Raw genomic sequence first — 26,473 nt, forward strand, 5'->3', positions numbered from 1 at the left:
TTAGAACCAAAGCAAAGAAAGAGCTTTCAGTTTCCTGCCAGGACTTAAAACTATTAAGTCATGTACTGTTAAAACTACACTACATGCAACGACGTCTCATAATTGCTCCACTTTTGTTAATAATACCCTCTATTGTGGAATTGTAGCCCAGGCTAATCTGTACGTAGATTAAAAGATTAAAACTATAATTTGATATCAATGAAATTATATCTAAACAATTATAGGACGGACTAAATTAAGCAATCAACTAATGAAACGCATTGTTTTTGCACGCAAACAACAACAATTTAAAAATTCGACCCTCTAAAACATTCAGAATGTAACTACGCCAACACAATACCCCTATACTAGTTTTCCAGGAGTCACAAACAAGTCTGAAGTTATAAAAGCATATTAAAAATCAATTTAACTCGTTTTTTAATTTTTAAAAAAATTATTATTATTATTATTTTTTGCAGTAGCATTTGCAATAAATAAAGGTAGTTTAGAACAATACTAATGCATATCAAATCTGAGCCGCATCTAGAAAATTGCCGAAGAAGTGCCTCTCCTTTCAATTTCCATCTAACAATCTATGGCCGTTTCGGTCATAGCTGGGTAGTGCCGTCACTAAACAACAGGCTACGCGTTGACTTTGATAGCGCCGTCTCTTTAGCCTCCCGCAAAGTTGTACTCAAAAACTTATGGCTGGAATACTTTTAATTGCTTTAATTATGCTGTCGCGCGCCCACAACCATGGCTCAATTAGCGACTAACACACGGCTAAACTGCCGGCGGGAAATAAACTAGCTCCCCGTAGATTACAAGTTACTGTAATTGATTTATTTCGTCCCTCCACGCTCCCTGTAGATTCAAGCCAGTTATTAAGTCGGATGAGCACATAAAGCTCACCCACCCTTTCGGATCCCCTGTCTCCATCCGTGTGTTTTATGTCTGCGTCACAACAAGTCACTCGGTCGAGAGCGAGAGGCAGGGATGATGGCGTCTCTCGCGGGTTGACTCTCGGCAGCGTCGGCGAACGCGTTCATCGGCTGCCGTTGGGACAAGGAAAGAAAAGTGGCCGACGAGCGGGACCATGACGATACGTCGCGGCGAAAGACGGACAGAGAGAGAGACGGACAGACGGACGGCTTCACGTTGACGGGTTGATTGACGCGCCGTTTGGCACGGACGCACAGCGTACACACAAACGTAGCTGGCTACAGAGACGCGAAAAAAAAAAAAAAACTGGCGAAAAGAAACGCCAGAAACATTTCATGTCAAGCTTTTGTAGTTTTATCCGGTAACCCCGTGCAGAAAGGACTTCGACCTGTCAGGTATCGGCTTTTTAGAAATGTAATATATGTGAATATGCAGCTCTGCAATTGTCAATTATTTCATATAGCTATTGTGTTTTGCTATGACTTGTATGTATCGCCCGGAGGCCATTTATTGCAATGCATTAGCAGCATTACCGCTCAGTTTTATTCCTTCATGCTTGATAGTTAAAAAAAATAATAAAAATTCAGAAAATATATTTTCTGAACACAACTATTCACACGGTAGTTTCTGTAAATATCAACATTTACAATTGAAATTATAATTATATATATTTTTTTTTTATTTATTTATAGAAGTATTGTTTATAACTCACTAATAGTCTTCTGTTGGGTGACCTATTCCTTCCATATTGTCTTCTCAGCTGCCAATCAGAGTGTAAATTAACCCTTAGTTTTCTCCGCCTCTGTTGTAAAGCCATAATATGCGTGTGAATTTACCGTTCTTTCTTAGCTCGGGAAGAACTGAGTGAGAGTGCGTCCTCTCTCCAAATAGTTTTTGGTAACTGTGTGTCTAGTGTAAATCCTGTCACTGTGGTTGTGCTAGCCAACCCCCCCCCCCCCCCCCCCCCATCCTCCTCCCTCCTCCCCCCTCCCTACCCGTCCTGTGTTCCTCTTTCCTACTCTCTTTCTCAGGATGGGGACAGTGAGCGAAGGAGATGACGTGCTGGCTCGGTGGAGTGATGGATTGTTATACCTGGGCAATGTTAAAAGGGTGAGTCCTGGCGTCTGTGCATGCACACACGCGTGTGTGAGTGTATGTATGTGTGCATGCATGTGTATGTGTTTGTGTGTGTCTGGCTCTGGGTTGTGAAAATGTCTGCCTCCATACCTGTGTGTGTGTGTGTGTGTGTGTGCTTGCGTCAGGCTGTCGGTTGGTCCCTCCATCCGTCTCTTCCTCTCTTCCAGGTCGATGAGCTCAAACAGTGCTGCTTGGTTCGGTTTGAGGACAACTCTGAGTTCTGGGTGCTGAGGAAGGACATTCACTCCTGTAAGTAATTGTTTTCAGTCCTCTGTTTTCTAAAATTCAGCACATGCAGACCTTTCATGAAAAGGTCTTTTTTTATTATGCTTCCTGATAGAAAATTGTTTGTGGGGGTTTGCTGAAGATCTTGTTCTTGTGAGAGGAAAATGTTGAAAGAGAACTCTGAGATTAAAACTGCATGCTGCGGAGATCACAGCATACTGAGACTGAAATGCATGCTGGGATTGAGATGGTACTCTGAGATTGAAATGCATGCTGGGATTGAAACAGTACTTCTGAGGTTAAAATGAATGCTAGGAGGGTCACAGTCCACTGAGACTGAAATGCATGCTGGGATTGAGACGGTACTCTGAGGTTGAAATGCATGCTGGGATTGAAACAGTCCTCCGAAATTGTATGAGAATATAAATGACTGACAGTAAGCAATGGGGACAGATATTTGCAATTACAGTCAATAGCAGTATAAATATTTACTGGTTAAATGCAAATCCAGCTGGAGCCTTAGAGCACCCCCCTCTCTGGGAACAGGCCATCAGGGGAATTACAGCTCATTAGAAATTATGTAAGCATGGCTAATTTTAAGGTCAAAGGTAATGGGGTCTCAAAACAGCGCTTAGGCAAAACACATGAGCCAGGCATTAATAAACACCTGGAGTGCTTCTCTCTCCCTCTCTCCTTCCTTCCCACTTCCCCTCTCACTCTGTCCCCTTCTTTCTCTCTCTCCCTTCTCACTGTTTTTCTCTCTCTGTCTGTTTTTCAGTCTCAGCCGTGAAAGAGGGCGTCTGCTCCGTCTGCGACGCTCCGCCTCTCAAAGAACCGCTGGTCAACTGTCACAAGTGTCGCCATGGTAACGTAATACCCCGCATCCTTGTGATAATGCAACGCAAGGCAACACGATGCAAAAGGGGGGGAAAAAAAGAGAAAAAAAAGGTAATTTGGTTTCGGTTGCCACGGCGAGCGTTTTGAACGGGGAGCGGCATCTCGGAGCCGTCGAGCAGACGGGCGACGCGTGGCCCTTTTACAGGAAGCGGCGGCGGCTGTTCGGCGGGGCGTGTGGGGGGGGCGCATCGCTCCCGCTTTCCTGCGTGAATAGGCGAGCGGCGACGGCGGAATCCACGGCCGAAAGCCGCCGCGAGAGACGGCTAGGCTAATTAGCGGCGCCCGAGCCCTTTTTGCGTCGCCGCGGAAACGCCCTGGACAGAACCCCGTGCGCGCTCGCTCTCGGCGTAAAATGCGCTCGTGTCAGAGTTAATTCCGTTGCCGTGGGTTGCGTGTAAATACATACATTTTAGGGTAAAATAAATGGGGACTCAGGCTTGAAACAGTGCACCCAAAAGGTCCTCTTGCACAGACTGTGAGGCTGGGCCCAGAGTCTCTGAATGGGACTGCTGATCTAGGGTCAGATTCACCCTGTTTACATCTGAGCACTGTCCACTATAGCTCAATAAGCAAGACTGATCCTGGATCTGAGATGCCCTACATCAGGCCTGCCCAACCCTGCTCCTGGAGATCTACTGTCCTGTAGGTTTTCACTCAAACCCTAACAAAGCACGCCTCACTCAACAGCTAGAGCAGGGCTGCCCAACCCTGTTCCTGGAGATCTACTGTCCTGTAGGTTTTCACTCTAACCCTAACAAAGCACGCCTCACTCAACAGCTAGAGCAGGCCTGCCCAACCCTGTTCCTGGAGATCTACTGTCCTGTAGGTTTTCACTAGTTAGCACAATTCTTCAGCCAGGTAGACCTAATTAGTGGAATTAGCTGAGTTGAGTTCATGGGTGAAAGAAACACAGGGCAGGACTTTTAATTTCTCACCCCTGGTCTCCACCACTGGTCTCAAAGCTTCTGTAGCATATAATTGGGTATTTCGCTTATTTTTTCTTTTGTTTTCTTTTCAAGCGTCAGGCAGTCTTTGCAGCGACTGAATTAATTGAGTGAAATTCCACTTGCTTATTATTTGAATCAAGGCAGTTCAGTTCCTGGGGGACCTGTGTGTAAGCAGGTTATGGTTTTGCCCTTATGATTCCCGTTAGCCCCTACGCTAGCCCAGTTAGCCGTGCACGTCTGGTACGCGGCTAATTCACTCTTACATTCGGCCACAGTACCAGGTTTCATAAAGGGCTGGGACTTTTTTCTGTTCCAAGGACCCCCAGCCAGGGTGAAAGGCATCCAGGAGATCCCCATCATACATAAAAGATGATTATATATATATATATATTTAGAGAGGACGCAGAAACACTGTTCAGCCATCGTTCAAGAAGCAAATTCTGCTGAAATATCCGATGGCAGGAAAGACTGGGCTAATTAAATAATTGAGAGCAGGTGTCGGCAGAATTAGACACGCCCCCCCCCCCCCTCCCCTCGCCCGCCCCCTGAACTAACGTGACAAGAAGACGAATGCTTCCTGTGGGGGAGACGCAGCCCAGAGAAGGGGAACTGGCCTGCGGGTGGGAGTAGCTTGTTTCCATGACTGGCAGGCTTGTTAATCGAGAAGGACAAAACAAGACGGATTGAGAGAGAGAGAGAGAGAGAGAGAGAGAGAGTCTGTTTATGGGAGAAAGTTATGCCGTCTCCTCCTCAAGCCACAGGTGTAATAAAACCCCTCTGCTCTCGCTCCGGTTCAGGAACCACCCTGTTTGGGAGTAGTAAACCTGAAATGAGTCTGCCTTAATCATTACGGCTTAATGACTTAATCACACCCAGGAGGGCAGTAAAAAAAAAAAAAAAAAAAGAACAGCTTCAGTCGCACGTTCGGGGAAAATAAACTGCCTGTTTGCGCTGCTCGAGGCTAAATGTCTTCGGTTCCCAGGAGGAGGGCAAATATGATTGTAATCGGGTCGATAATAAACGCCGTTTTTTTTAACGTTGTATGTAGAAGGAAGCAGCTCTATAAATCATGATCGGTGACTCTGTACTGCAGTAATGTTATTCTACCACTAGGGGCACTGTCGAAAAGCCATCGAAGGCCTACAGATTGTGCAGTTACATCGGCCTACCACTAGAGGAGGCCATTAAGGCAGTTCATTGCCAATTTAAGAAGTGCCTCTTAAATTCTTGTTAATGACATATGATGCTTGTTCTTCAGATGGCAGATTATTGACAGAATGAGTGACAGAATCTCTAATAAATTTTAGATTAACAGTCTTACCACATATTAGAATGCTGAACAACTGTTTGATCGTCTCCCCCCCCACCCCTTTCTGTTTCCCTTTTTTCTACTCTTTCTCTCTTCCCCCTTTCTCTATTTCCCATTCTATCTATCGGTTCCTCTTCGCAGGATATCACCCTCAGTGCCACACTCCCTCCATCGAACCCGAATCCGACTGCAACGCCTGGATATGCAGACAGTGTGTCTTTGCAGTTGCGACAAAGGTGAGCGGACTTCTGTCCTAACAGGACACTAATCAAAATTGCATCCCACAAAGCATGTCTGCACCAACTCTGTAAAGTGCTGATTTCTAAACTGAGCCCAACAAAGCAAACGTCAGTCCGGTAATTTCAGACTTTGAATCCCGGAGAGGTGGCACGGGGGGGGGGGGCGGTGCTCTTTTCCTCCAAGAGCTTCTGCCGTTGTTATTACTCGGCTAACATGTTTATTTTTCAAAGTTATTGCGATTTACTCAGTTAAATTGTTATAACTGGAATTAAACGAGTTATATTACGCTATATTAAACGAGTCAATCGCTTATTTTATTCTTTCCCGTGTCTGTTGTTGACAGTCTTGTATGATCTTCAGCATGGCGCCATTGGACAATGGGGAGCATTGTTGGGCTGAATGGCTTGTTCTCGTCATTATGTTATGTTATCTGTTTTAACTTGCTGCCACCATATTGCCCCTCAGGAATAAGTAGATTATTGATTGATTGATTGATTGATTGACACATAGCAAGGCATTAGCGGAATGAAGGCTCGGTAGTGTGTGACTAGGGACAGATATGGGGCGGTCGCTCACAGACTGGGGCGACATGGCTCAGGAGGTAAGAGCGATTGTCTGGCAGTCGGAGGGGTTGCCGGTTCAAACCCCGGCCTGGGCGTGTCGAAGTGTCCTTGAGCAAGACACCTAACCCCTAACTGCTCTGGCGAATGAGAGGCATCAATTGTAAAGCGCTTTGGATAAAAGCGCTATATAAATGCAGTCCATTTACCATCCATTTACCAGATGAATGTCAGCGGTTCTCTCCCGTACAGAGAGGAGGAGCCTTAAAGCGAGGACGCTTCGCCCGCCTAATGCAGATGATGAAACTGCGGCTGCCCTATCAGCTTTCAGCTTTGGACTGGGACCCTCAGCACCTGACCAATCAGCAGCAGTGTTACTGCTACTGCGCCGGCCCAGGAGAGTGAGTGAAACTGGGGCAGAAAATAAAGCTCAATGACAAAATTCTTAATTTGGGTTTTATCTATTTACATACTATATCTAATATATTATATATATAACATTGACAAACTAAGGCCACGCATAGACTTTGTATGTTGAGAATACATATTGTGACTGGTGTGTAATATTGTGAAATCAGTGTTTAACTTAGTGGTAACCAATCCTGTTCCTGGAGATCTACCATCCTGTAGGTTTTCACGCCAACCCTAGCAATGCACACCTCATTCAACAGCTGGAGCAGGGCTGCCCAACCCTGTTCCTGGAGATCTGCTGTCCTGTAGGTTTTCACACTAACCCGGATGGATATTATGGACTGAAACAGCTCCATTATTGAAGTGTCAGGTTATTGCCACAACGAAGGGTCAAGGGGAGCTTCAGTGTTTATTCTAAAACTAATCTGTATCCTGTATTCGTAGGTTTTTTAAAATTTTATTTTCCAAATTACTGGTCGTGTTGTTTAGGCGGGACCTGAGTCTGGTGCTATGAAACGTTTGTGTAGACCAGTGGTCTCCATTCCCCTGCCATGGAGGGTCGAGGGCATGAAAGTTTTGTTGTCGGACCTGCCTTTTGTAGGTGTTCCAGTGACCTTTGGTACGCACTTATTGTGCGTCGCTTTGGATGAAAGCCTTTTTCGAAATAAATGTAACGTAATGTTTTCCTTTCAACCAGTCACTCCACCTGCTGGTTTCACTAATTATCACACCTCCAGCCAGAGAGGAGGGAACTCATTAGTGAAATCAGCGGGTGAAGGGGTTTTGTTGGAACTGAAAACCTGTCAGCCCTCCGCGGCTCGTGACTGGGCACCAGACCGCCGCCTGTTTTGAGAGAAACACAGATCCTGCTCTCCAGCGCTCGCCTGCTCCCTGTTCCAGGTGGAACCTGAAGATGCTGCAGTGTGGCGGCTGCGGGCAGTGGTTCCACGAGGCCTGCACTCAGTGTCTGACCAAACCTCTGCTGTACGGGGACAGGTGAGCGAAGGGGCGGGGCCTGAGAGGGGGGTGGGGTCAATGAAAGGGGCAGGGCCTGAGAGAGGGGTGTGACCAGAAAGAAGGGTGGGGCCAGAGAGGGGGGTGGGGTCAGTGAAAGGGGAAGGGCCTGAGAGAGGGGTGTGACCAGAGAGAGGGGTGGGGCCAGATAGGGGTGGGGCCACAGAGAGAGGGGTGGGGCCAGATAGGGGTGGGGCCACAGAGAGAGGGGTGGGGCCAGCAAAGGGGTAGTTCTGTGTAGCTCTTACACTCTTAACTGAAAAAAACTTTGTCTTTCTCTTTGTCACAGGTTCTACCAGTTTGAGTGCTCGGTGTGTACAAAAGGACCTGAAACCATTAAAAGACTACCTATGAGCTGGTGAGACAGGCACCATTTTATGTATTGACCCCCAACCCTGAAACAAATCGACATATTTCAGACTGTTGCGTTATTCTGCTAGGCTGCAACAGCCTAGTAAAATTGCAGGATAAGCTGCATTTTAGTAATATTTTAATTCAAAATGAATTTTTCTTCATTTTATTCTGATTGATTCTTTTATTTCTACTCTTTTGATTAATTATGATTCATAGAAATCATAATTAATCAAAATAGTTGTATTGTTTTATAATTACACTACTATTAGTGTTGAATAGATTGGACCACTATTTGTGCACTAGTGTGATGTGTTACTACAGTGTAGTGCTATTAGCATGTTATTACAGTGTAGTCAGGGTGCTATTACCATGTTATTACAGTGTAGTCAGGGTGATATTAGAATGTTATTACAGTGCCTTCAGGGTGCTATTAGCATTCTGTTAGGGTGTAGTCAGGGTGCTATTACCATGTTATTAAAGTGTAGTCAGGTTGCTATTACCATGTTATTACAGTGTCATCAGGGTGCTATTACCATGCTATTACAGCATTGTTACATTTGCAGGGTAGATTTGGCCCATGTGGTGCTGTATCACCTCTCCTTGTGCTGCAAGAGGAAGTATTTTGATTTTGACCACGAAATCCTCTCCTTCGCCAACGAGAACTGGGATTCCCTGTTATTGGGAAAGGTAATGGGAACCCTCCCCCCTGCACCACTCACGGCTACCCCACTCTGAGACGGCCCACTGCTTGAAACTGTTCTTCAGTACTGCTAACCTGCCTCAATGCTAATAGAAAACAGAACATTCATAAGCTGTTCCCCAGTACTGCTAACCTGCCTCAATGCTAATAGAAAACAGAACATTCATAAGCTGTTCCCCAGTGCTGCTAACCTGTCTCAATGCTAATAGAGAACAGAACATTCATAAGCTGTTCTCCAGTGCTGCTAACCTGTCTCAATGCTAATAGAAAACAGAACATTCATAAACTGTTCTTCAGTACTGCTAACCTACCTCAATGCTAATAGAAAACAGAACATTCATAAGCTGTTCCCCAGTACTGCTAACCTGCCTCAATGCTAATAGAAAACAGAACATTCATAAGCTGTTCCCCAGTGCTGCTAACCTGTCTCAATGCTAATAGAGAACAGAACATTCATAAGCTGTTCTCCAGTGCTGCTAACCTATCTCAATGCTAATAGAGAACAGAACATTTATAAGCTGTTCCCCAGTGCTGCTAACCTGTCTCAATGCTAATAGAAAACAGAACATTCATAAGCTGTTCCCCAGTGCTGCTAACCTGCCTCAATGCTAATAGAAAACAGAACATTCATAAGCTGTTCCCCAGTGCTGCTAACCTGTCTCAATGCTAATAGAGAACAGAACATTCATAAGCTGTTCTCCAGTGCTGCTAACCTATCTCAATGCTAATAGAGAACAGAACATTTATAAGCTGTTCCCCAGTGCTGCTAACCTGTCTCAATGCTAATAGAAAACAGAACATTCATAAGCTGTTCCCCAGTGCTGCTAACCTGTCTCAATGCTAATAGAAAACAGAACATTCATAAGCTGTTCCCCAGTGCTGCTAACCTGTCCCAATGCCCACTTTTTGTCTTCCATTCGCTGTTAAAATGTAGCCTGCAATATGCCTGAATGTGAAATTAAAATGCTTTGTTCAACATATGCCAAAACAACTGCACATACCCTGTAACAGGGACATATAATTTATTTGTTTTGCTGTAAAATCTCCCAGCTGTTTTGAGAAATGTTTTTTCGCCCTCGTACGCAGTTAATTAAATGAATCATCGCACACAGAGATGGCTCCTCCAAACTTGGGTGCTTTTGTAATTATTTGTATGTCAGGACTGTAGTGAAACCAATCACTGCATCTCTCCTGTTCCTGTATCTCTGTCAAAGCTGTCCGACACACCCAGACAGGACCGCTGCCAGAATCTCCTCAACGCTTTGAACTCCCACAAAGACAGGTGAGGCTGTGACATCACACAGGTGCGGCTTTTAAAATCAGAGACAGGTGAGGCTGTGACATCACACAGGTGCGGCTTTTAAAATCAGAGACAGGTGAGGCTATGATATTACATGGGTGAGGCTATGACATCCAACAGGTGCAGCTTTAAAAATCAGAGACAGGTGAGGCCGTGACATCACACAGGTGAGGCTATGAGATCATATAGGTGAGACTTTTAAAATCAGAATCAGGTGAGGCTGTGACATCACACAGACGAGGCTATCAAATCAGAGACAGGTGAGGCTATGACATCACTCAGGTGAAGCTTTGAAATCGGAGACAGGTCAGGCTATGACATCAGAACCTCATTTCTATAGACCTTTCCTGCTTGTTGCCCACATACAGTTCACCTGCTTTCCACAGCAACCTGGCCCAAGCCAACAGTGCGTTAGCCCGACGCCCACAGCAGGCAAGCCCAGGGGAGAGTGAAGTACTGACAGCGTTAGCTCCTAGCCAGCTAGCATAGTCTTTATCTCAGCAGTGCTAAAAGATTAGCACGCATCAGTGCTTATGAAGCTAAACCATTTAAATGCCTGTTTTCTCTCCTTCACGTTTTTGAAGGTTTGTCTCTGGGAAGGAGATCAAGAAGAAGAAGTGTCTGTTCGGGCTTCAGGTCCGCGCTCCTCCACCCTTGACCTCTGACCTTTCACCCCTCATTACAGAGTCCCCTGTCAGCATCTCTCACAGGAGAAGGTGAGGTTTTTTTGTGTTTTTTTTTTGTTGTGGTCAAATCCGATCAATAGAAATTGCGGAAAAAAAGTGACAAAGATCCTGTAGTGGTAGTTCAGCAAAGATGTACAACTGCCCCTACTCCCGAGGGGGGTTGTGTCAGGGTTCAGAGATACTGAAATATTAGTCTACAGAAGGGCACTGTCTCTAGACTCATGTGCAGAGGTGGAAAATCCAGCTTCAGATAGTAAGTCCTCGCCCATAAATTCTTTTAACAGTCACCCTGGATTTTCTAATTACCGCAATTTAATTGTTCAGCCTGGAGGTAGGGGATCAGCTGGCTGGGGGTGGAAGACACAAGAAAAGAAAAGAGAGCCAACCTTATAGCTTTAGAAGACTGTTTATTCAAAATGGAGCCTGCAAACTCTTATGGAGTGCTGGGGTGAGAAATACGAGCCACACATCAGACCTGGGTCAAATACGTATTTTTTTTTGGATTCAAATACTTTTCTGTGCTCTACTGATGTGGTCTGGTGTATTGGAACCAGTGAAATACTCTCAAAACCCCCACCTTCTGATCATGTTGGCAGGCTCAATTAGGCCCGGCAAGATCAACAGAGCACAGAAAAGTATTTGAGTCCAAAAACGAATGCGCATTTGACCCAGATCTGCCACACATATACGGAAAAATGGGGCTATCAGTGGCGCGTTTCGTCCGTCGACTTCTTCAGGCTGAGGAGGTGTTGAGGGAACGCGTGGCAGGACTTTAGCTTTCTGACCTCCTGGGCTCTCCACCTCTGCCCTCCTCCAGAGATGGTTGACATCCGCAGCCGCTTGTTTTTCCGCTAAACGGGTTGCACAGGCTAGAAAAGCAGAAAAAAAACCGATTTAATCCGAGGGTATGCTCTAGTCTGTTTGGTGAGGTGTGTTTGCACCCTCTCTCCTGGCTCACTCCTGAAATCACATTGTGTTTGATTGTGTTGGTGCTGTTTTGTGCTATAATGTTTTGTTAGTGTATTGCATTCCATTGTATTGTGTTTGTATGCATTGAATGGTATTGTTTTAATACACTGTACTGAATCATGATGTAGTACGTTGTGTTGTGCTGTGCTACAGTGTATTGTATTGTAGTACAGTGTACTGTATGGTGTAGTTGCACTGGTCTGAATGGGGTTTATTTCTCTCTCTCTCTCTCTCTCTCTCTCTCTCTCTGTCCCAGCCCCCTGTCAGTTCTCTGTCAGAAGCGTCCATCGAACCCGGAGTCACGGAAACCCAAGCGCCGCATGGCGGATACGCAGGTCAGGGCCCGCCTCAACGGAAACCAATGGAAATACCGCCACCGATCTGACACGGGGCCAATCAGAACGCAGCGCGTTTAAAATGGGGGCGTGGCCAAACCGTGCGTCGCGCTCTGGGCGAGCGGGCCCAGTGTGCCATCGCACGCTCCGTCCGGGAAATTAACGAAAGGAGAGGAGAAAATGGATGCCGGAAGTGCAGGAATGTACTCGTCGTTTCCATGGTTACGCTCTGGGAAATCTGTCGAGACTCCCAGTACTTTCTGTGGAGGCTGAGAGATTCTGAATGTGTGTGTGTGTGTGTGTGTGTGCATATGTGTGTGTGTGGTATGTGTGTGTGCGTGTGTGTGTGTGTGTGTCTTTCTCTGTGTATTTGTGTGTTTCTGTGCGTGCGTGTGTGTGGTGGGAACAACATGTCCGTCCCTGGGCAGCAAGTGGGTGTGAACAAAAAAAGATTGGAATGGGGAGACGCTGTATCAGCCCCCTCTCACCCACCCCCCCACCCCCCCACTGAGATTAGTCTGTGGGATTAGCTCAGAAAGGGACAGGCTCGCTCACGTTATCGTGTAAAAATGCGATCTTGGTGAATCGGGAATAGCGGCGATAAAGAACTATGGACTACGGCTCCCGTTGGGCCAGCTCCTCCGTTCCAGTCCAACCTGGGAAATGGTGCGGAAAAACAAACAAACAAACAAACAAAACAAACAAACAAACAAACACAACGAACAAAACAAACAAAACAAACAAACAAACAGACAAAACGAACAAAAAGAGAAACGTGATCGGAAAAAAAGGGAACGGAAATGGCATTACTCGAACTCGGTTTCTCCCGTGACATCATCACTGGAAAAACGAGCGGCGGGAAAAAGACGTCACTCTGGCGGGCGGGTAACTCGCCCGATTTCGCCTCGCCCTACTCTCCTAACCCCCCCCCCCCCCCACACACACACACACCCACCCCTTCTGATAAATGAGTTATTAGCATATCTTTCTTTTTTCGGAGGGATTACAAACCGTGAAAATAATGAGAGGTGCTGTCGAGCGCTTGTGCCTCTTCTCGCGCGTTTATTCGCCTTTGTAACAGGGAAGTGTTCTCGGTTCCGAATTAGGGCCCCCGAATAATTTGCACGCCAAGTTCTGCGCTGTTCCGCCGGCGGCTCCGCTTCAAATGCTAAGTCACGGAGCATTTGCATATCGTTTTTTGTTCATATTTTTTTCACAAGGTCTCTAAATATGTTGCCTAAAAGCATCACGTGACATCAGAAATGCCGTTATGGTAGGCTGTGCATATAATTGCTTTAAAATTCATCAGAGATCGCTCAAGGTCACGTGATCAAGTCCGGCGCTTTGGCTCACCATGGCAACGCAAACAAGCATTAAACGAGGACAATGACATCACACGACACGGGATGGTGTCGCTATCTTGTACGGAAATTCGTAATTCCCTCTGGATTGGAGTGTCTGCCAAACGATGGAGATGAAAATATTACAGCACTCCATCTTCAGGCCTGTTTCTATCTAAGCTCGGCCCGCCTCTCTTTTTCCAGCCCCTCCCTCAGGCGGTTGCGGCCAATCCCCGCGACCTGACCCCTTGTTGCCATGGTTACGTGGGCGGGACCAGCCTGTTCAACTCCCGGAGACCAGAGGAGGAGCTTCCCTCTGGGTCAGTGCAGTTAATTACACTGTACTAAAATGTATATTTTAAATCTGAAAGCGTGTAATGAGCTGAATGTGAAAAATGGTCAGGCACTCTCTCTCTCTTTCTGTGCCTCTCTCTCTCCAATTCTCTGTGTCCTCTTATCTCCCTCTCTCTCATCCCGCCATCTCTCCCTCTTTCCTCTAGATCCCCACCTAAGCGGATGTTCGCCCTTTACCACCCCTCCTACAGTGGAACTCTGCATCACTACAGGTGTGTGTGTGTGTGTGTGTGCGTGTGTGCGTGTGTGCGTGTGTGCGTGTGTGTGCGTGTGTGTGTGTGCATGTGTGTGCGTGCGTGTGCATGTCTCTGTATGTGTGTGTGTGTGTGCATGTGTGCGTGTGTGTGTGTGCATGTGCATCTGTGTGTGTGTGCGTGCATGTGCGTGTGTCTGTGTATGTATGTGTGTGTATGTGCATGTGTGCGTATGTGTGTGTGTTTCTGTGCATCTGTGTGTGTGTGCATGCATGTGTGCCTGTGTGGGTGTGTCTGTGTGTGGGTTTGTGTGTATGTGCGTGTGTGTGTGTGTGCATGTGTGCGTATGTGTGTGTGTTTCTGTGCATCTGTGTGTGTGTGCGTGCGTGTGTGTGCATGTGTGCGTATGTGTGTCTGTGTCTGTGTGTGGGTTTGTGTGTATGTGTGTGTGTGTGTGTGTGTGCATGTGTGTGTGTGTGCATGCATGTGTGCGTGTGTGTGTGTGTCTGTGTGTGGGTTTGTGTGTATGTGCGTGTGTGTGCATGTGTGCGTATGTGTGTGTGTTTCTGTGTATCTGTGTGTGTGTGTGTGTGTTTCTGTGAAAACCTGGGAGATGGGATATATTCACATCAACACTCGCTGGCATTTTCATTACGGGAACGTGGAGGAGACGCGTTCAGCGATTAACTTTGTTCAGCTAATTGATCTGCGTTATTTGTTAATTAAAATACAGACAGACCCACACAAGTGCCGCACACTTAAAAAATGATTACGGATTATACAGTAAAATCACTGGACAAGTAATGAAATCATTAAAATACATAATTGTGTGTAAATGTGCAGCATCGCTGTGTGTTGGGCCTTTATGCTGTTATTGGAGTCTGGTGCAGCCAAACTGACATGACATCTTTAAAGCCCGAACACTCTCTTTTGCGAAAGGGACTTAAGGAAGCAGAACTCTCCATCTTGGCTGTTATGCAATAATACAAAAAGCAGGCTTAAATTCACTCATAATTACAACAAGTGATAGTTTCTGTCTGTCTCTCCGCCCCCCCTCTCTCTCTCTCTTTCTCTCTCTCCAGTGTGGAGGACCCCTGTAACCTTCCACCTCCCTGCCTTCCCTTCTCTCGGTCGTCCACCCACCTGCCTGCCCAAAAAGCAGACCCCTGTGCCCCGCTCTTCCTGCGTGATGTCACATCCTGTCCCGGCGGGGGCGGGGGTGGGGGTGGGGGTGGGGGGGAGGGGCCCGCGCTGGAGAGAGGGCGGGGGGGTGGGGAGGCGTTGAGGATTTTGGCAAGACGTGTGACACCTGAAGGGAAGGTCCAGTACCTGGTGGAGTGGGGGAATGTGAGTGTGTGCTGAGGGAGGAAGAGAAAGAGAGAGAGAGAGAAATGGAGAGGAAGAGGGAAAGGGAGGGCGAGAAGCCAAACTCACTTAAGAGCTCAGATGGATTTTTTTTTTAAAAAGCATAAACTCTTCAGGGCTGCTGAGTTCGAAACTACAACTTGTGTGCTGAGGGGAGGGGGGGTTGGATACAGGGAGGGAGAGGGAAAGAGAATGAGGAGAGAGAGAGAAGAGAAAGGAAGAGAACAGAGTGCAATGAGAGAGGAAGGAAAAGAGGAAGGGATGGATGGGACAGAGATGGGCTGAGATGAGTGTATAAGAAAGACAGGGACACGAGAGAAAGTGTGAAGCAGAGAGAAGGTGAAAGATTGGGAGAGAGGGAACTTGAGGAGAGGGGAAGGATTCTAGAACCCCAGAGACATAGAGGGTGGAAGCCAAGGAGGAGTAGAGAGATGGAAAGAAGGAAGGAGTGTTGATAATGGGTAGCATCAAGCAGAGAGGAGGACGTCCGCGCGAGTTTTAATATTCCCTCCTCTTCTTGTGTGACTCGGCCCTATCCTGTGGGCCACTCTTTTTATTTTTTTATTTCCTATCTGTTCAAAGTGGTCTTCGCGGTCTCTTCCACCTGACCCGTTTTTAACTCTCTTAAGTTAAATATTTCGTTTACACGGTTTAGCAGTGAGTTTTTATTATGTTAATTGAACAAATAAAAAGATATAATTAAATATCAATTACCACCTCATGACGGTTTTATTTTAATTTGAAAAGAAGCGCACTCCGCTGTCATTTGGAATCCGAACGCACACGCGCTCTCACGTGGAAAAGCTCCAGACGTCGACGCAAGCGGCTCAGCCTGATCGTGTCACATGGGGTACGGCTGTTACTGTAAAGACGTTCATGAATTTTACGGTAAAAGTCAGTAAAATAGAGAAATTATGAAATTGTAAACAGCTGAAATGCAAATAGCTATTATTTACAGTTAACATTTGTTAAGATATACAGCCTGCTACCGTATGCTTAATATATTGTTTACTGTTATTTATACAGTAAAGGTCTGGCAACCCCCATGCCAGTATTTTACCGTAAAGTGTACTTGTTTTACCGTGTTGCCAAAGGTAGAATTTCTCACAACTTTGAAAGATCCCTGGTGCGATTACTTCAGAAAATCACATTTATTGAAGTTTGTTTTACGAGCCAGCCAAAGAGTACCACAAACAAAACTCGTGAATAAGAACTGATTAGGAATAAGAGTGCACCGTGCTGCAATTGTTTCCAGGACTATTGCCCCGGAAAATCTTTGCACTGAAGTCTACAATGCAATTATAATACAACCTGCAAATCTGCCTGGAGCTTAAAATTATAAATAAAAAAAACCTTTTTTTTCTTTGGGAAACTGAATAATTTGTTTGTCAAGCAAGCCCAGGGGGGGAAATGTTAGAATCGACGCATCGAATCACACACTGCATGCAGCAGTCCAGACGAAAAAATAAATAAAATTATGATCAGTGAAAACGTCAAAACAACTGTTTATCTGAGTTTGAATTGCCCAAACTGAATAATCCCCAAAGTATCTTTAACTTTTTTGGAACCAAGCCTTAAAATCTGAACAGCGAGCGTGACAACGGAGGCTGTTCAGCGGTCAGCTGATGGAGAAAGTGGAGGAAGAGGAGAACGCTCTGACCTTGTCTCGCGGCCGAAGATAATCTGAGTGTGTGCCGCAGGAACTGCCCTCCGTCACGCCGCGGACGTCCGGCATCACACACAGACACAAAACACATAAACACGCAAACACTTCTTTTTTTTAACTCAAAATGGCAAATTGTCATTAACAAAAGCTGAGAAACCTGTCACTTCTGAAACTGCAACTCCAAGGCTAATATTGCAATATCAACAGACTGGTCTTTATCAGACAATGCCTTTAATCATTTCAGGGAAATCAGGTTGACTCCTACTGGACTGAAAGGCGGATTACTGACTAATCAGTAGTAAGGCAGGGGAACTGAATGATAGATCCCTGAAATAAAGGTTTTAGACCGAATGAATGCATTTATTAAACAGGTTGCTGGAAACTTGCGCTTCGCGTATTTTTAGACTGCATGTAAAGATATAAAATGTATGCACACGTCAAGAAAGATGTCAGATCGTGGCACTTACATAATTTGTAGGCTATTTAACACGTTGAATTTGAATATTGGAAACTTACATGTAGGCTGTTACAGCTCAATATTCGTGATAAACAAATACATACTTCTGCGTGAAATTGAAATGTGGTAGGCTGTGTATTACCTATAGGCGGTGCATTTTTACACACGTAAAACATATAGCTAGTCCCTTGTGTTCGGTATTTTAACAAACAGCAGCGGTTGTCGCTCTGTAGTCTCGGAGAGGACGCAAATACAGGACCTTCCGGGGTAAAATTCACAGCATCTCATTTTGTATCCGTTACCAGCTGGCGAGGGAAAGCACTGCCAACGCGCGCCCGTTAGCGTATCCATCGCGACGTCGCGTGCCTTCCACCGAAAAGCAGCAGTTTGAAGCTCGAACACCCCGGGAAGAGGACGTCACCTGCAGCTCCGATAATCGTTAGGAGCCGAGGGCAAACTGGCTCGACCAGGTGGACGGGAGTGATGCTGTTCCTGAATACAGGAGACACATCGGAAGGATGGAGGCTCCACCACGTCCACGGCCAAAGGAAGGACCGGGCATCTTGAGCGTCGTTTCTGCTGGCCGCGCTCAGGTATTTCTGACCTCTACCGTGCCAGCGTTGTTTCGTTGACCGTGCTTATTAATGACACCGGGTGAGATAGAGATGTAACGGCTAAGGTGAACTAGCCCGTTGAACACTGAAGTTACCCTTTAAAAATATTTTGTGAGGAAATAAATTTTGTTGTGAGAGCAATATTGTACCCTCGAAACTGTCGAAAGTCGTTCAGGTATTCATAGGAACAGGAGGTAATATTTCAGTGCCAAGCGCGGTTGTCTAATAATGCCTTTCCTGTGGGAGGAATTTTTGACAACACGTGCAGTTACGTACAGTGTCCGCTAGGTGGATGGGTTCATCAATGCTTGGACTCCAAGCAATCGATAATTATCCTGCACGGTACGTGTGCATAGCGCCCCTTACGATACGTGACCGCCAGGTGGCAGCAATGCTCTAAAATTCTCAAACCGCTGTCCAGGTAGGGAAACTGTTCGTACTGCAAATCGCCATCTTGGCTCCGTGTTGGAGCCGTTCACATTTTCATTTGCCCCCTGTTTAACAGAAATCGTAGCAGGGTCTATAACCCCGTCTCCGTGACGTACGTTTGCACGATACTAAATGTTTATTACGTATGTTAAATTAGAAAAAATATATATATATTATTTATGTTGTTGGTAACCTCTGAAATCACGTATTATATGAAGCTTAATATAATCGACGGAACATTCGTAGTGGTGGTCGCGATAAGGGCAGTAGTTTTGCGGGCCTAGTTCTTTAAGCACATGTGCCCTCTTATTGGTCAAGAAACCCATGCTTGGCCGGTGTCAAAGGAATCCGCTTTTCTGTAGCAATATGCTGTGTTTTGGGGGGCAGACCATCAGTGTGCTATTTCAGAACAGGTATATGCAACAGAAAATCAGTGTTTTCAGGTATCAGAATTTCCCCTAAAAATAACTCTATCTATGACCTTTGAACAAATCACTGTAATTGTAGTAAAAAAGTAAAGAAAACGTGGTTGAAAAGCGCCCATTAATCACGTTTGAAAGTGAACGGAAAACGCGAACGTGTTTTAGTTCTACATGCATGTTACCTAGCGCAGTAGGGTATAAACACACACACACACACACACACACACACACACACTTCTTTTTGTGTGGGAAAGAGTGTGCTTGTGTTTCAGTGGCGTTGAGAGCCTTACAGCAGGCTATAGGTCGAACAGCCATACACTTTTTTTAACGATTGAAGTAGCGAGGGGACGATACAGATATAGGCTATAGTACACACCGGGACTCACGCACACATATTTCCTCTCTCTCTCTCTCTCTCTCTCTCTCTCTCTCTCTCTCTCTCTCTCTCTCTCTCTCGCTCTCTCTCTCTCGTTTTTTTCCCACACACTTCTGCTCGTGAGATATATTTGTATAGGCCTATACAATTTTTATGCACAAGTATATATGATGTCGCCGTAACCGGCTCACCGTGGTGATGGGTTATAATTTGTATTTATTCTTTATATGGCTGGAATATTTGAAAACGCCGCCTACACCTGCATATTATGTTCTAGCCAATTTATTTTCTTTTATTCCGTTTGGTGTGTTGATCTTTTAACGCGGCGAGAGGTTGTCGAGACACGGAAGACCGCGTTCAGTGACTTTGGAACATGTCCTATGTTCCATTTCAAGGTAATAACTGATCAATTTCACCACCGCATCTCCCTCCCTCTTTCTCTCCTCTTTGCGCGCTCTCTCTCTCTCTCTCCCTTGCTCTGTATTGCTCTGTCACACTCTGAATGCATGGGTATCTGTATGGATGTTGCAAGCGGTATCGGAAAGACATTATTTAGGATGTTTGCTTGGGTCGTCGGGTTTTGTCCGCGTGTGTCAGTCAGTCCGGGGAGCAGTTAGGGCGCTCGAGTGTATTTATTTCGGAAAGTGCCCATTTCTGGAAGTGTGCATGCGTACAAATGACATGGTAGCGCGGATTTATTTCACCGTCTGCAAAGTGCACTTCCTTTAACAGCTAACAATCTCCATGTCACTTGCTCGATGGAGGAAACATGTATTTTAACGCCTCGTTGGGAGTTTTTAAACGATATAATAAGCGTCCGTGTGTTTGAGAGAGAGAGAGAGAGAGATAGAGAGAGAGAGACGGAAATTTTAGAGGACAACTTGCTAATATAGGTCTGTGGGTGACTGCTGAAAATTAAAAGTAAAGGAGTACAGGTTACTCCTATCTCGTTTTCAAGTTTCAGTATTGAAGCCTTTAGGATAAGGGTACGAATGTTTTTTTGTTTTGTTTTGCACTGAATATGGACAGTCAGCTTGGTAGCGTACACTCATCAGACAAGCGCTTGAAATAGCATCAAGAAACCAGCTCTGACAACCCCAATTAATCATTTACAGTTTTACATCGTTTTTTCTCCATTATATAACAAGTTATTGTGTACGTTCAACGAAAAGGACAATGCGCAGAAATACAGCGGGGAAACATCTTTCTAAAAAAGTTGTGTGTTGTGAGCAGCTGGTTGGCAGTCACCTCCGAGCGTGCGACCGGCGCAAAATCCTTAAAAGATGAGGCGCGCGCACCAAAAGCGCGCGTGCCCCGAGCTCGCTGAACTCCCGGTGCCGCCGCGCGAGAGCGCGCGCTGCACGGGCGCGACGGGAGGAAGACTCCCACGGAGCCGGAGCCGACGGGGGTTTGATCAGCCGGTGGGTCTTGAGGGCTAAGCTGGCAGCTGATTCTGCATCTACAGCAGTGTATTAATAGGAACCGGCCTTCGTCAAACGACAGCTTGACGGCGCACGGTGTGGCGAGTCGGTTAAACGTAAAGCTCTGCGCAATTGTGGGCAGCCCACTCCTGCCAGGACGAAGAGGAAGAGGGGGTTGCGCGTGATTTCTGAATGGGACGCTGCTTTCGGATCACTGAGCGCGCTGCGAATGCGTTTGGATTCCTCCAAAGAGACGTATGCATTAGATTACAGCGACCGATTTACCCTGGTATGCAAACCGTTATGAGTGTGTCACTGGCACCTTACTGTTGGTCAGTATTATCAGTATGTTTCCACAATGTCAGTATTTTCAGAAAATGTGCCGCTAATTTCAAGCTGAAATTCTGTATTTGGTTTGTGGGATGAAAGTAAACTGAATGTGGATCGTGGTGGAGAATGGCCCCAGGTGCCCTTTAAGGACAATGCTAACTTTGACCCTTTAAGGTTCGGACTAAAAGGGATAAAACACCCCAGGACACAAGACGTGCACACACACTCACACACACACATACAAACTCACTCACACACACACACTCACAAACTCTCACACACACACACTCACACACACACATACAAACTCACTCACATGCACACACACACACACACACACACACAAACTCACACACACACTCACACACACACATACAAACTCACTCACATGCACACACACACACAAACTCACACAAACTCACACACACACTCACACTCACACATACAAACTCACTCACATGCACACACACACACACACTCACACACACACATACACACAAACTCTCTCACACACACACACACACACACATACAAACTCACTCACATGCACACACACACACACACTCACACACACACATACAAACTCACTCACACACACACACACACACAAACTCTCACACACACACACACACACACACACATACAAACTCACTCACACACACACTCACAGACACACACACAAACTCACTCACACACACACACTCACAGACTCACACACTCACACACACACACAAACTCACTCACACACACATACACTCACACAAACATACACACGCACGCACACACACACACATACTCACACGCGCACACACACACGCACACACGCATACACACATACAAACTCACTCACACACACACACACACACTGACAAACACACACAGGCACGATAACCTGAGGTCCTCTCCATTAACGTTCAAACGTCAGAGCCTCCTGTTTCTGTCCGAGGGGAACAGGGACTGATGTCCCGGCCGGACTTCATTTGGCCGCCGTCGGGGCGATCGATCAAAGTAACGGGACTGCAGTATCAACCGAGCAAGAATGTTCAAGCGCAGGGCACTTAAGCAGATTAAATGTGAAAGCAGTAACCCCAGCCCCCCCCCTCCCTGCGGTCCTCTCCTCCCCGTCTCCCGTGAGTGCAGTTAGCCGATGTAGCCAACGGTTAGCTTGGGCACTAGCGCTCGCGGCGGTCCGGGTTCGAGCGCTCAACCTAGCGATCGGTTTCGGCTTTGGTGCTCCTCGCGGGTGCCAACGGGAGCCGCCGAGCGTCCCGCGTCGCGAGTTTCACCCCCCCCAAAAAAAAACAAATCGCCGGCCAGAACGGACCGGAACGGAAGCCGCTGAGATGGCGGTAAAGAGGGCGGAGCCTGGATTTGGTGCACTGCGTGCCCGGTGGATCCCACCAGACCCCCCTCACCATTGCCTGAGTGATGGTTTTTACGCTGCGTGTCCCCGCTTTGACCCTCGGGTGTATCCGAGTACCCCTCAGACCTCCTCCGAATAACCCTTGGTTCCGTCCCCACTGGAAACGGGCGGCCCCCCCGTGTGAATTTGCCGGAATGTGGCGAAATTGCTCTGCCGCTTCCAGTTCATTTTCACATTTGACGTGACATCGATGTAGGCAGATGAAGATGTGGCTAATAGGTCATGTTTGTTTTCTGATTCCGTGAAATCAGACCAATTCCTCGTGCAACCGCTTCAGCTTAAATGAACAGCGGTGATGTTCTGAAAATGCACGGACTGGACAACCCGGTGAGCAAAAGCCGGAATCTAGACTTCTAGCTGGGTGGAGAGACGTTTTTGGCATAAATTGACTCGGTTGACAGCGGTATAGCTCAGGTTTCATGCCGGGTATAGCCTGCTTACGTCCTAGTCGGCCAGAAAACTTTCACTTTTCGACCCAAACGTAACCTGGGTTTTCACCCGAAGGTCCGGGCGCCATTTTACTGGCTTTTCACCACAAAAACGTTGAGTGGGAAACTCCAAGCTTGTTCAGTGAATCCACAGATATGCGAGCGCCCAAGTCTGAGTTACAGTACATCATCTCTTCCTTTGCTGGAATGTGTGAAGGCATGATTCACCGGGTAATTAAATTCATATTTTCCTCGGAGTTCCTCCTCTTTGGGCTTTACGGGAAGGACATGCGTACGGGTACATTTGTGAACTTCCACTGCATAGCCTGTCAGAGTTTAAGGAACCTCGTTCACTGGATTGCTAAATACACGTGACGAAAGAGAATATGTGTGTGTGCGTGTGTTCACAATGATATGGCACAGATGGGGGTTTATGTCTTTATTACACACAATTTAAACGGAACGTTTCTGATGGTTTTTGGGGTGCTATTTTGTGGCCTGCCGGCGGTGGAGAAGGAGGTGGGGGGAGGGGAGAGGACGGCGGGGGGGGGGAGGGGGGCGGGGGTTGAGGGGGTGGCCTACCCGCGAACGCTTGCAGAGCCACGCTGGTGTGTGACATCATCCAGGGCACGGGTTCCCGCCATTTGTATTCAGCGGATCAGTTGAGCTCAGAGCTCCTGCCGGCTCAGTCACATCATGTGAGGACCGAGTGTGTGTGTGTGTGTGTGTGTGTGTGTGCTATGGAGGTCCTCACAAATCAGCACGTGCGCTGTGTGTGTAACCTACATACCCCTCTGCATGGCTTCAGGCTGTGTGTGTGTTTACGTGTGTGTGTGTGTGTGCGCGCGCGTGTGTGTGCGCGTGTGTACGTGTGTGTGAGTGTGTGCGCTGTGTGTGTAACCTACATACCCCTCTGCATGGCCTCAGGCTGTGTGTGTGTGTCTCTGTGTGTGTGTGTGCATGTGTGTGTAACCTACATACCCCTCTGCATGGCCTCAGGCTGTGTGTGTGTGTGTGTACGTGTGTGTGTGTGTGTGTGTGTATGTGCGCGTGTGTGTAACCTACATACCCCTCTGCATGGCTTCAGGCTGTGTGTGTGTGTGTGTGTGTATGTGTGCACACAAACACACACACATGTACACGTACACACACACACTCACCCACACACACACAAAGAATTCACGAGAACATAAAAATACTTTTATTTTTTAAAATAATTAATTCCAGTTACCAATGAAATATTATGGTCTTGTCATGCGGGGGGTTTTGAATGAAAACTTTATTAGTTGTTGTGTTACACGACATTTAAAAATGTATAGAGTGGGACCAGATGTGGACATTCAAAGTTTCTGCATTACGCTGACAATTGAGTACATTGTATTGTTTACAGTTGTTGTATTTACACTGTAGTGTTCCACTGCCCAGAATGTATTAGTTAAGTAAGTCAGTTGAGAAAAAATCCTTTAAACAGAACATTTAAGATTTCTGAATCACAATGTGGATAAAGCTGCCCACCAATTAAATAGATAAATGTTTGAATTAATAAAGAAGTAAAGTCGTAATAATAATAATAATAATAATAATAATAATAATAATAATGTTTTAACAACAGAAGTAATAATAATAATAATAATAATAATAATAATAATAATAATAATGCTGTAACAGTGACAGCAATAACAGTAATGATAATATAATAATAATAATGAGGTAAGCGTTCTGTTCCCACGGCGATGCTCATTAGTAATGTGAGCACGCTCAGTGCTGTCAGCGCGTGCAGAATGGTGACTCAGCGCTTTTTTCCTCTGACGGTCGACCCCAGGCCAGCTCCGCTCCGGAGCCCCCCGCGGTCCCCCCGAACCGACGTGGATTTTGCGGTGTAACCGAAAGGCGGCGGGAGGCGCAAGGGGGGGAGGTGGGGTGGGGTGGGGGGGGGGGTTATTTCTGTGTGTGCTCACCTGCCATAACATACAGTGGTGTTTTGTGCCCACTTTATGATACGATAAGGTATGTTTAAAAAAAAAAAAAGGGGCTAGCCTTTCAGTGGTCAAAACTCTAGCTTTGTTGGTGTGTAGGGTGTGTGCGGGTGTGGTGTGTGCGTACGCGTGTAAGGTGTGTGTGCGGGTGTGGTGTGTGCGTACGCGTGTAGGGTGTGTGCGGGTGTTTGGTTTATTTTTATTGGTTGTCGGGGCCTTTTGACCGATCAGGAAGCGCGTTGAGAACTGCCGGCACGCCATGTCGCTCTTCCTGTCTTCCTGCACTCCTCCACCCGCCCGCCGCCCCCCCCCCTCCCCCCCCGATTCGCTGAGCGGACGTCGGCCTTATCGTACCCCCCCTCACCCCGATTCGCTGAGTGGACGTCGGCCTTATCGCACCCCCCCTCTGATTCGCTGAGCGGACGTCGGCCTTATCGCACCCGACGTTCGTTTAACCGCCTCATTACGGGGCGTCTAAAAATACGCCCGCGGATGTCTGGGCTGCAGATGCGGCTTGCCACCCGTGACGAGGACCCGCCCGCGGAATGTTCTGGAAGGTGGGGGAGGAGAAACTGGAATAATGGCCCCCTCTGTATCTCTTCGCCGAGTGACGTGTGGGGGAGGCGTTCTCTCCACGTCACGAGTGACATCATCGGGAAAAAACAAAAAAAACTGAAAAAGTTTCAGACAAACACTGTTGGGGCGGAGGTGTGTGTGTGTGGTGTGTTTGTGTGTATAGTGTGTGTGAGTGTATGTGTGAGTGTGTGTTGTGTGTGTGGTGTGTATGTCGTGTATGTGCGCATGTGAGTGTGTGTGTATGTGTGTCTTCAGCCAAAACGTAAAAACGTGAAGAGGCACCAAAAGTCAGCAGCCGCTGGAGGACTTGAGGAGTGTGACACTGCTGAGGAAGAGTGTGAGGAAGGTGTGTGAATGGGAGGCGGCAGTGACGCTAGCTAGCTTATCTTAGCGGAGGAGGGGAGGGTTCGGCTTCAGGACGAGGCCATCTCAGGTTATTCTTCTTTTTAGCTCACCTTTTTTCCAACCAACATACAACATGAGCTGAACCAGGCACAGCATTCAGCTGTACAAATTGTCAGCGATGTGAATTTGGAGCGGCGTCTCTGACGCGTGCGTATCGGCTGTGGCTGTACATGTAGTTAATGCTCTCTCTTTTAAAAAAAAATCCCTTTAAGGTGTGAGGTCACAAATGCGTGATTGGAATGTTCTTTAACTGAACATTCTAATGCTGATGTCACAACCACTGCCGGTGATGGAAAGCAGTGGAGTTCTAGAATTTTGAAGAAAAAAAAAGCGTTCCAAAAAAACCTGCTCTTCAAAGGGTTAAAGCCTCTGTAATGCTAATGGTAATGTCAGAGATGTGTGTGTGGGGGGGGGGCAGTAGCTGAATCAGGTCATTGAAGACAATTGAACGTTGAATGAGGCGGTTGAGTGCCTGTCCAGAACAAAAGTTCACGCACGCATGCCGCGTCCCGCCAGCTCAGCATCGAGTGGCCTTGTGCTGGATTAGGGTTGCGTCACCCCGGACATGCCCACCGCCATCGCCACTGTTCCATCGAGGATCATTTAAAAAGGGCAAATGCCCCCCCCCGCGGGCAGAGATGTTGGAAACACTTTGTCGTCACGCTCCGCTCTCATGTTCCAAATCCGCTAAA

The 26,473-nt window shown here is 46.8% G+C and overlaps 2 protein-coding genes across 3 annotated transcripts in view; both read left to right on the forward strand.

Annotated features, from left to right (window-relative positions):
* Nucleotides 1–923: 923 nt before the first annotated feature.
* On the forward strand, nt 924–15,968 carry LOC118232961 (PHD finger protein 1-like). The gene is made up of 15 exons (XM_035428238.1): nt 924–1,316; nt 1,953–2,031; nt 2,226–2,307; nt 3,062–3,148; nt 5,578–5,672; nt 6,489–6,637; nt 7,548–7,643; nt 7,951–8,019; nt 8,579–8,702; nt 9,930–9,997; nt 10,600–10,731; nt 11,927–12,005; nt 13,550–13,665; nt 13,846–13,911; nt 14,976–15,968. The coding sequence occupies exons 2-15, from the start codon at nt 1,954–1,956 to the stop codon at nt 15,253–15,255; spliced, it is 1,521 nt and encodes a 506-aa protein (XP_035284129.1). The 5' UTR covers nt 924–1,316; nt 1,953; the 3' UTR covers nt 15,256–15,968.
* Nucleotides 15,969–17,171: 1,203 nt separating this feature from the next.
* Nucleotides 17,172–26,473, forward strand: part of LOC118232950 (ras/Rap GTPase-activating protein SynGAP-like) — a 122,558-nt gene continuing 113,256 nt past the window's right edge. Inside the window, exon 1 of one of the 2 annotated variants that reach the window (XM_035428215.1) lies at nt 17,172–17,974. Coding sequence is in view for 1 of the 2 variants with exons in the window: in XM_035428213.1 (XP_035284104.1) it covers nt 19,596–19,617 (22 nt within the window). In the remaining variant the exon portion in view is untranslated. Of the gene's footprint in view, nt 17,975–19,317; nt 19,618–26,473 lie in introns of those variants that run through there. The other variant, XM_035428213.1, reaches the window with a different exon arrangement.

This window comes from Anguilla anguilla, chromosome 8 (genome assembly GCF_013347855.1).
Source record: "Anguilla anguilla isolate fAngAng1 chromosome 8, fAngAng1.pri, whole genome shotgun sequence".
Lineage (NCBI taxonomy): Eukaryota > Metazoa > Chordata > Actinopteri > Anguilliformes > Anguillidae > Anguilla > Anguilla anguilla.

Bases quoted from the DNA above. Each gene is read 5' to 3' on its own strand.
- LOC118232961 (XM_035428238.1), top strand. From the start codon at position 1,954: ATGGGGACAGTGAGCGAAGGAGATGACGTGCTGGCTCGGTGGAGTGAT. The intron at 2,032-2,225 runs GTGAGTCCTGGC...CCTCTCTTCCAG, and splicing joins ACCTGGGCAATGTTAAAAGG to GTCGATGAGCTCAAACAGTG. The intron at 13,666-13,845 runs GTCAGTGCAGTT...TCTTTCCTCTAG, and splicing joins GAGGAGGAGCTTCCCTCTGG to ATCCCCACCTAAGCGGATGT.